The 11,452-nt window shown below is 34.9% G+C and overlaps 1 protein-coding gene across 1 annotated transcript; it reads right to left on the bottom strand.

Moving 5' to 3' along the window:
* Positions 1-1,186: 1,186 nt before the first annotated feature.
* On the bottom strand, positions 1,187-8,554 carry LOC132175978 (uncharacterized). The gene is made up of 10 exons (XM_088514921.1): positions 8,465-8,554; positions 8,157-8,368; positions 6,146-6,545; positions 5,443-5,592; positions 5,217-5,351; positions 4,919-4,984; positions 3,910-3,960; positions 3,705-3,812; positions 2,718-2,802; positions 1,187-1,608 (listed from the first exon to the last, which is right to left on the bottom strand). Exons 3-10 carry the CDS (start codon positions 6,341-6,343, stop codon positions 1,379-1,381), a joined length of 1,023 nt encoding a protein of 340 aa, XP_088371047.1. The 5' UTR covers positions 6,344-6,545; positions 8,157-8,368; positions 8,465-8,554; the 3' UTR covers positions 1,187-1,378.
* Positions 8,555-11,452: the final 2,898 nt, after the last annotated feature.

Here is an 11,452-nt window from a genome sequence, read left to right as displayed (position 1 = left end):
AACAAATTAAACAAACTTGATTTATCAAAAAAAAATTATAACTATAATAAAATAAATGACAAAAATAGAACAATAAAACCTGATTTGGCAAAGGAATTATGAAGCAGTTCTTGGAGATAGGACAAGAGACTTAGTCACTCGGAGTCGGAGAGGAACAGAAAATGATGAGATAGGCAGAGAAGAAAAACTCATAAAAGAGCAAGCAAAGAGGAGAGGTAAAGTGGAAAATATAGAGACTGATATTTAAAATGCCCATAGTTGACAGCAGTTTATATTTTTGGCTCTTGACTTTCCCTAGATGGCTAAATAATAAATAGAAAATAAATGGTAATATTTTATTTATAACGTTTATATTTTCTCATCAAAAACAAAAAATTTCTATAAAGAGGGCAAGAGGATGAATGAATGATGTAGGCGTATACTGTAGCGTCAGGCGTGTACTGTAGCATCAGGAGCTTTAGGAAATTGGCGTAATGATGTATAAGGCTTTAATGCTTTGTCCTTTTTTAATTTATTTTTTGAATTATTTTTAAAATTTATAGTGAGCTTATTAATTGGGGTCTTATTAAATTGAGGCATTAAATTTGGATAAAAAAAATTTTTAGGCCCTATTAAATAACATTTGGGCCTTCAATTTTTTTTTTGGTCAAAAATAAATTTTTTTTAACTCAAAAAAAAATTTTTAGGCCTTATTAAATTGGGGGCCCTAGGCGAGGGCCTAACTCGCCTAGGGCCTGAGTCGGCCCTGCTCGTATTTGGTGGTAGTACCCCATGCAACTCATCCAACATGTCATCTACCATGGGTATTGGAGATTGGTCCTTAAGGGTGACTATGTTCAATGCTAAATAATCAATACAAAATCGCCACGACCCGTCCATTTCTTTTTTACCAATAAAATTGCTGAGGAAAAAAGACTTGTGCTCGGTTAAATGAGCCCCACGGAAAACATCTCCATCACTTGTACCTCAATCTCATTTTTTTTTAGAAACGAGCATTGGCCATTAGAAACACAATTTGTTGAGTTTCATCCAAAAGCCATATAAAATTGGTTCCATACAAAATTGGTCCATGGATGTGATCATTACAAAAACTCTAAAGAATGTTCGACGTAAATCTTATCAGATTCTACCTTGATTGGCCATTAAAAAAGATGCAAGAATTAATTCAATAATAATAATTAAAAAATAAAAGAAATCGCCAAATTCAGCACTCTTGTATTGAAGATGACAAACATTAGTTGATATTGTCACATCAACATTGTTAGATAGTTGGGAGATACAAATGTAAAATATACCATTACTCTTACCATAAATGAATTTTCTAACAATCTTGCAGAAGAAAGTAATGGTTATACACAATCTACCTTAAAATCACCCACTAATCGTCATCACTCTCATAGTTTTGTAAGAGTGAGGCTAGTCCAGTGCTTGTATGCTTTAGACTGCTATCTTCTGGAACAACTGGTAGTTTACTTGTGTTATCTTTCTTCTCCAGTTTCGCTGAATTGCTATCGTCAGAGGCTGCTTTCTTAACAACCGAAATCCTAACGGTTGAAGACTTGATTACTAACTTAGCATCACCAGGAGCCCCTGAACCACCTTCATTTTCTGTCAACAACCAAACATTCAACATGAATCTCGCTACTCTGATGGGAAATACCGCAAATGATCCAAACTAATTTATGCAATATTTTAGAAACAGAAAAAAAGATAAAGAAATTATATAATTTGCCTTGCAGTCAACAGTAGCACTACAAATTAATATATTACCTTGTGCTCAAAGTAATCTTTCTCATAATAAATAGTATACCTTCTGCTCCTTTACCCAAGGTATTTATTACCAATGGTATTTCCTAAGAAACAGCTAAAATTCATGTCTCAGTGACATTGGTATACTCATTGAAACAGATAAAGACCTAGTTTCGTATTTGCTTTGTTAGAACAGGCCAGATGAAATCAAATTTAGATCAAATCATCTATATTATATTTAGGAATCAATCGTCTAGATGGGAGAAATACATGTAACTTGAGCAGCAATATCGCAATTTAAACTCCAATAGAAAAAGGTGTAATAAAGTTCATTAGTTTCAGCTCAAAAACTTATTGACCAGTAATTCCATTCATAGAGCAAAATGCCAATAATAATGACCATTGAATTTTATGGATGTCGGCTCAAAATAACAAGGACTATCCTTCTGGGTCAAATAGAACAGTAAAAGGTTGGCTTTCAAGCCATGGAATGAGGAATTACTATCGGATACGCTTCGTTTCCCATTGAACTGTGTTTTAGAAAAGCAATTGTTGCAAATTCAAGGGGACTTTTGTTATTCATCTTTGATTACATCCCTTCAACTACATGTTTAGTTCCTAATTATGAATGATATCCTCAGAGAAGGCCCGTGAATCTCTGGTATTCTGTTTTCATTGCAGACTGTAATGCCTCCCAGTCAACAACTCAAACAACAAGGTAAAAGCATTGCTAGATTTTCAAATACTATAAGACATTCATAAAGAAGATAGGATGCAGACTGCAGAGAAAGCTAGTACTTTCAGTCGGAAGCATGCACGTGCAATGTATGTAAGGCAGTGGTGCTGTCAATGGAAACAGCGATGACTACTTCAAACCCCACCCCCAACCCCCAATTCCAATGAATAATGGCAATGCACTCCAACTTCTCTATAGTACGAAGGGGAAAAAAATCTAACATGTCACAGACCTTTGTTGGTGGGACAATCAGCAGAAGTTGCTCTTGCCAAAGAATCTGTCGGGTTACCAGGAAGCTCTTCAGAGACCTTTCTCCTCTGCATTGGAATCATGTGCAAACATAAGTTCACAGATTATTCCTCTTTGGGATGTCCCGCAATCTAATTTGTAGTATTAGTTAACAAAGAATAAAGCAAAAAATTAAATAACACACAGAATAAAGCACCAAAAAATCATGGGTAGTTTTGGAAAGTAACAGTCTTTATTGTCATGAGAAAACAATTGATGAAGCCCATTTAAAAAGTAAAAGTTACAAACAACAAATAAAAAGAATGGAGGGAGCATATATGTAACCATTATGAAAGACTATAACTTATGAAGTTCTTTTCACTTAGAAGCCATGCATATCACTATGATTTACAATAGAGGAAAGAAGGGGGCAGGGAAGGAACAAATCGATAAGCAAGTTTTAACTTGTAAGCATGCCAGAATGCATCTGAAAAGCATGTAAAATCATCCGAATGGTCTCTAAAATCCAAAAGAAAAAGAATTTTTTCTCTTCATCTGGAAAGCAAAGTAAGAGTGACTATAATCTATTTTATAGCAGTTCCCAATACTAATTTCAGCTTCACATCCTTTTTATTTTTTATGTTCCTTTCGATTTATATGACTGCAAGAAAACCATTTTTATCTCACTGGTAACTCTCGAATTCAATGGGAAGGTCATAATTTCAATTTCAGAAGTGTTATATAAGCCAGCAAAATCAGAAAATTTGAATATTCCACTAAATTAAGCAGCCAATTTCAAAACCATGATTTACAAAATAAAGTTTACCGTTTGGAAAACTAAGGGTCTGGTTCAAAAAGGTAGTCCGCTTAAAATTTGGAAGAGAAAGGCAGTCCGCTTAAAAAACCAATAACTTTTTTTCCACCACCAAGGAACCTAAAATAAAGGTTATCCCAAAACAATACACAAACTATTATTACAACATAACTATACCTTTGGTTGATCAAAAGATGTTTCACCATTGCCACTTGAAAGCTGAATCATATCTTCATCATCGTCAAGATCTTCATCATGAATTCTTCGAACATAATCTTTTGAATTCTGCAAAAGATTTAACAAAGTAAACTAACTTAGAAACAAATATCCCCCAACAAAAAGAAGGAGAAGAGGACTGTAAAAGTAGAATGGCTGTACTGACATGAAATATTGATTTTATAAGTGCTTCATCCTCTTCTTCCAACTTTTTCTCCTGTAAACATACAAATCATTAATTGTCAGAACAATATGATTTTTTTTTTATAAGTAATGAATTTATATTATTAAAAAGTGTAAGACACCCCTAAGTACACAAGCATTATACACAAAGAGGCTCCAAACAAGCAAGAAACCCAAACGAAACAACAAGGCCACCCACAAAACCCAACACTCGACATGCCCTCAAAATCAAAGCCCACAATACAATAGAGCCCGACACCCGCCAAGGCACTCAACACTAGAAAGCGAGAGTCTTACCTTTCCCCCGCCTAGAGGATGCTCCTTTAACATTATAGTCAATAGAGCATTCTAGGTTCCTAAGCTCCCTTCTACCCTTAACCTTCCGAGGGGCAACATCAATCCCCTCACATGGATCTCCCATCAAAGCCTAGTCTAAGCGGGTGGCAAGAGGGAAACCAACCAAAGGGGAAGGAAAATCTCCTTCATCCCCACCCCATAAATCTTCGTCTTCCCCACAAAGTAACGGCGAAAGAAGTTCACAGAATAAATAGAATCATCGTGGTTCTTTGAACTTTGAAGAACTTCTCACGGACTGGAATACTGATACAGTCCAGGCAGCTAAGGACCGGTTAGCCACAACTGAAGCAACATTACAGAATTAGATCATGTGACCGGTTGAAGAAAGAAACAATATCTAGTAGTCGGGACAAATCAATCCATATGTCCATTATGCTTGATTGCAAAGGGTAATTTGACCCAATCTTGTATGCCATAACTGCATTGGAAATTCCTCATCTTCTATGACCAAGTACTCACCAGTAACACACAAAACAAAAGTTTTTTAAACATACAAGGCTTACCATATGTAAACAACTCTACTAATCCAATGGAATGGTGACATGCAGCCCTTTGGGATTTACTGATAGACATGTCTGGACTGTAATTTATACATAGAGCAACACTAATCTATATATAGAGCAGATCAGTCATACCTTTTGCACAGCTGTATGCTGCAAGGCCTCAAGCATGGCATCTACACTCACAGTTGCATGTCTGGACTGCAAAAACAGGGGGGAAACACGCATTAGTACCAAATTCTCATTGCCTTCGGGTTTTCATCAATGTGTTAATTGATAAATAAAAACAAAAATATCATACACGGGATGATGATTTCATGGCAACATGTCTAAAAGACAAGTTACAAAGCTATTCAAGCCCTTAAAGATTCCAATTTGTTCCACTGTCAAATGGATGCCCTATTACATAAAACACATTTACTAAAGCAAGTACCTTCATAGACTTCATCTCATCCAGTGCAGCCAGTATATCCATCTCTCTTTTTGAATCCAAGGTTCTGTTCTCCAAAGATTTCATCGCATCTCCCATCTCTTCAGCATCCCTTTTGTGTTTCTCCGACTCTGTTAGCTGATAAAAGGAATAACTTATCAATGAAGTCACAAGCTATGCTAATAACAATGTGATATATAAAATTGTATACGGAAGGATAAACTTTTACCTCGTCCTCTTCACGCCAAGGTTCGAAATTTCGTGTTGCACCAGACTCAACGATATAGTCTGAATTTTGAGGGTCTGTCTTCATCGTGAGCTCAGCAGAGCACCTTGTACATTTGAAATAGAATCGGAATAGTGGAATTCCTAAATATGCCTGCAAATAATTAAACATTAATAATACAATTCACCTAAACATCACATATTCAAATCTCGCACTAAGAAACCTGCCACACAAGTACTATACCGGAATAGGCAAAACCAAGAAGCAATAATAACTATGAAGGCTGACACTAAGGCATTCTAGTCACCTTCTATGCTCTAAACAACCAATATCACTAGAAATCTTTTAACAACAGCAGCATGTTTCTCTGAGCTAGGATAGGATGAATTTTATACAAGATATGGGACTAAGATTAAACCAAGAGAATAGTCATGGTTTAAAAGAAACAATGGCTCAGAACTCAACCCGAGCGACCATTGATAAATTTCAGAATGCCCAATGATAAATTTCTATCTAAGAAAAATCTGCTAAACTTGAAATTTATGTTCAATCAACTTAAGCACGTTTAGAAGACAAAAACCCTAAAATTTAAATAAATAAGAAAATTTAATAGTAACAAAAAATTTCAATGTTGGGACATATAACAGTTATGTAAGCTTTCAATTTTGTTAGGAAGCCCTAAAGCCAAAGGAAAGAGAAAAACAACCTCGCCGACGACGTCCTCTTTGCGGGAATTAAACTTGGTGCCCTTGTAGATGTAATTGCCGCAGGTGTTGCAGCGAATGCTCATGGGGAGCATCATGCGGACCTTGATCTGCTGGTTCTTGGGCCTCCGGACCCGCGGAAGCTTCGAGGGGTCAAAGTCCGGCGGGTAGTACTTGTTTAGCACCTTTCTCTCTCCCATTCTTCAAATAAGCCTGAAACGGCGATCACTCAGTCGTTGATTTCCAAAGCGAGAAGGAGGCAAAGGGGTGTTGATGTATTGGGCTCGGAGACCTCAAACTTTAGTCCGAGTTGTAATTCGGCTATGGGATCCCAAAATATCAAAACCAGTGGTTGAGTGGTGCGGTGTTACAGTGCTGTTCCAGGGAAGTGCTGGTGACGGGCTGAATGGCACATAAACAATCTAAATTAGGTATGATGTTACCATGCTGATAAATGATTCCACCCAATTAAGGAAGCAAATAAGAAGCACATTGAGATCTTGCCGAAATGTGAAAGATTAATTCCATTCCTCATGGAGATTTTTTTTTTTTTTCCCTTTTTTTGTTTGTTTGTTTGCAAGTAATAAGAATTGTACTAAAGAGAGGAGTAAATTCATTAACAAAAGTTCTCATAAAGCTTACAAACTAAATACTCACAGGGACAGGTTTGGATAAGATAACACTAACTAATGATTGTATTTCTTCAGTATGTAACCTTGGTTAGAGGATAATACATTAATCATCAAAGTTGCTGCAAGATCCTGAAATGAAAAAAGGAAGCTCCAAATGCACCACGTTTTCATGTTAATTGCACTATAAAAGCTCACTTTATGCACTTCCAATGATTTAAATCATGCCTATCCTCAACTTGATGCGTCTTTCACTTAAGAACTCCCAAAATTGGAACTATATTTTCAAGACCTCTAATTCATACTCCCTTGAAAGCAGTGTAAAGTTCCAATAACTAGTAAAATCCAAGGTAACCACACTTTTTGTAACATTCTCAAGCACTTCCTGGAACTTTTCTTGGTTTTCTAAAATGGACTTCTACTATTCCTTGTCTGCTTCGCCACTATGTTTCTTGAGCATCAACATTTTCCTCTCTCTCACACACACACACACACACATATATATATATATACCAAGGGCTGAGCTTCCCTCTCTGACAATTCAAATTGCCAAATAACCATAACTACCTAATTTGTAATTACTTGAATTAGTTCAAGATAATTAATGTAGAATATTCAAATTCAACTCTAGTAGATAACACGCTCTATATGGATAACACATAAAGATGCATATGCATGCAACTAATTTGCTAACCAAAATCAGCAACAATAAAGTAAATTATATGTAGTATTATGGGTTCCATTTCATATACCATTCCCAACTGATAACATCATGGCCATCTCTATTTGGGGCTTGCCGAAATGTCTATTCATAGCTAGATGATATTTTACATATGCTTTTAAATTGATTGATTAGATTTGGCTTTAATCATCTCAAAATGGGCAAGTCTTCATTCAAATTCATAAGCATGGTGAAAATATATTTTGATACTAATCAGAGAATATTATTATTATCCATATATAAGTATTATACGCCCATGACCAAGTTGATTACTTGGAAATAGATATCACCTATTAGTGGATGTGGATTGTAATTTAATCAACTAATCATTACATGTTTACATAGCACAAACCTTAGTTTGATCCCCAAGAATACTGTAATAGAATTCTAAATTTAGAACTTTTTGAAATTTTCACAGTTTGGGAGCCTCAAAACAACATAAGTTACATAACTTGCACAAATATTTGGCTGTTTTCCAGTTCTAGGAAAACCCAATACGAAATTTTCTGAAAAAAAAAAATAATAAAATCCCAAAGGACAAAGCATATGAAACAGAAAGGAATTTGCGTTAGCTCGATTTTCTCATCAACCAAAAAGAGGGTTAGACAAAGTGTAAATAGATATTTAGGCAAAGAGATAGAAAACAAAGAGAGATTATGTTACCCGCTGAGAAAGGAATTTAGGTTGGTAGTCTTCGAACTCAATCTGGAATACTGATACAATCAACCGTAGAGGGGCTCAAAAACGAACCTCAAATGGCGAAGAAGGAAGACCAGGAGATTATACAGCGTCAATCACCGGCGGAATCGCCGGGAATCGGTCGTCGGTGAGGAAATCAGTCGACGACGAGACACACGACCAGACTCGTTTGTGGCCTGTTCAGTTTTTTTTTTGGTTTTTTCTGCTGAGTCTTCTCTCCACGGCTGGGAGAGAAATCAAAAGGAAACAAAGAAAAAAGAGAGAAAAATTACCGCTGTGGCTGTGGGTTCTTCATCGGTGTACAGTGGCTGTGGGTTTCAATTTGGGTCTCTTGTGCAGATTCACGGAGAGAGGGCTTGTTTAAACAAAAATCCAGTGTATTTAGTTATGAGAAAAACTTATATTGGGAGGGGCGTTTTGTGCGACCAATAAAAAAGTGACATCTAAACTAAATTTATTAAAACTTAAGTACACTAGATTATAAATAAAAATTAATTAATTTTTTTTTTAAAAAAAAAAGAACAAAATTGAAGGGGTGGCTGGTTAGCCAGCCCTCCCTCACTTGGGGTGGCCGGCCGCCACCCCCAGACCATGCGGCCACCCCAGCCCGACAACCACCCAAATACTCTTAATAAGTCGAGTCAAGTTGGCTCTTATATTTAACTTATTTATTTTTATTTTAAATTTAAATTTTAAGTACTGTTAAACGGTCTAAGAAGTTAGCTTGCATACGAGCATTTGTTTAGTCAGGCTAGCCGAGTATGGAGCCTGAGTCAAGATAATAAGATACTTAGTTTCGAAGAAAGAGAATGTGCATCCTTTTATAATAAAATGATGATATTAGGAAAAAAAAAATTATCAATTTTTAATATTAATATGAGCAACTATGTGAACAATTACCAATTTAAGCCTTATATAAGCTACTCACGAGCCTAACCGAGCTTACTTCGTTTAATATTCGAGCCAGTATTTGTGTTCACGAAACGCCTCATTTATTAATTAAGTCGAGCACTATCCAAGCTTTATACAATTATACTAGTCGATCCCAAGCTCGCTTGCGAACGACTTGTTCATTTAACACCCCTAGAGCCATCGAGGGATTGGAGTGGGTATTTGGACAGTTGGACATCGAGTTTCATAAAAAATAAAAGAAAAATGTTATATTTACCATTTTTTTTTTCAAAATTTGATTTGTAAGTGATGTCATTATCTCATGAGATAATGACATATTTCGTAAAATAATAAATCTTATGGGATAGTAACACATCACTTGAGAATTAATTTTTTAGGAGAATTAGTGTAGCATTTATCAAAGTAAAAATCATGAGGAGATCAAAAATATATACACTTAATAATAAGGCAAAAATGCTGGTACGCTAGAAACCATAAGCAGGGTAAATGTGATGCATGGGTCTTTACAAACACAATTTGTAGTGTTTCATCAAAGCGCCATATAAAATTGGACGAAATCTCTAAAGAATGTTAGACGAAAATCTTTTCACATTCTACCTTAATTAGCCATTAAAAAAGATACAAAAAATAATCATAAAAAATAAAAAAAGAAGGAAGATAGAAGAAATTCGAAATTCAGCACTCTAGTGTTGAAGATGACAAACTTTTCGGTAGCATAAAGAACCATTAACGTACGTGTACAAACCCGGCTGGAATAAAGAATCAATTTAGCTTGACGACGACGACGAATGTGCTAGGAACTTTCCCTCATAAGTTACAATTGATTCAAATATTGGTTGATACTATCAAATCGGTGATAATATATAGTTTAAATGTGCAATTTTATTTTATTAAATTAAACATTTTCATACCTACTTTGTAATAATTCTTTCATTTTACAAGTAGTTGTAGAGTATTATGTAATTACTAAATTTTAAGTTTAAAAGAAGTATTAATTCAATGAAATGAACAAGAGGAGACGGATGGGGAGAGCTTGAGTCCGAAAGTTGGGTTCTCTCCCGATCCTCAAGAAGTAGCTCAATCGGTTGTGGACCATGCCTCATAAAGCGAAGGTCACTAATTCGAATCTCCCTTCCCATTTCCTTGTGTGAACATGTCAAAAAAAAAAAAGTTGGGTTCTTATCCAATTCGGCCAATAGTATTTTTTTCCTTAGTTTTTTTTTTTTTTTTTTTTTTTTTTTTTGGCTTAATGTTAGCATTTTTAATCATGGATTTTATTTCCATGATTATGAGGGGCTAATCTTTTAGCTAGGGCTATGGGTGAAACTTAATATTATTATTTTGTGTTCTTGAGACCCTGTTCAATATTTTTCATAGATTAATGATTGTTGGGAATGATTTTAATTTGCAATCGATTCAATGTTGACGAGATGTTTTTGATTCATTACCATTTTTGTTTATATCAAATGATTATTTTTTGTTTAATTTGTTATGATTCGAATTTATATTGAATGCTTAATTTCTTTTAACATGAAATTGAGATCAAATTTTGAATCAAACTCATGCTCAATCTACTTTATTTTTAGGAAAAATTACAGTTTACCTCCTCAAAGTTGACAGCGTTTTTCAATTCGAACACCAGAGTTTCAATTTTTGCAATTCACCCCCCCAAAGTTCCAAATTTTTGCAATTTGACCAATTTTATCCAAAACTTCCCATATTGCCCCTAATTTTTATTTTTTTATTTTTTATAAAAAATTTTAAAAAAAATTCGTGGTGGCCGTAGCCACCCCTTTGGTCATCTGGTCATTTTTGCACCCCCAAATTTGTTTTCGTTTTCATAAAAAATAAAAAAATAAAAAAAAAATCAGGGGCAATATGGGAATTTTGGGATGATATTGGTCGAATTGAAAAAAATTGGAACTTTGTGGGGGTGGATTGCAAAAATTGAAACTTTGATGTTCGAATTGAAAAACGCTGTCAACTTTGGGGGGGTAAACTGTAATTTTTCCTTATTTTTAATTAGTAATTTATCGTTAAACCTTCCAATTAGGAGAGTTGATTCTCTACTTAGTTAAATTAAAACTGTCTCAAGAATTCTTAATAGAATATTATGTGGATCCTTGAAGACCTAGTGATTTTTCTCATTCATTTTTCATTTGCTCTATTTTAATTAATTTAATTTTGTTATTCTAATCACTCTATTGCTCCACTCTTAGTGGAAAACAAAAACCAAATCATTTTATTTTTCTTTGCACGATAATATAAATTTTACTTGAATATCTACAATTCCCTATGAATCGACCTCGGTCTTACCAAGAATTTTATTACTTGCAATAGCATGTACT

Source organism: Corylus avellana, chromosome 3 (assembly GCF_965113065.1).
Source record: "Corylus avellana chromosome 3, dhCorAvel1.hap1.2, whole genome shotgun sequence".
NCBI lineage: Eukaryota > Viridiplantae > Streptophyta > Magnoliopsida > Fagales > Betulaceae > Corylus > Corylus avellana.
Note: the sequence above shows the minus strand (reverse complement) of the source record. Positions and strands in the feature narration are given on the sequence as shown.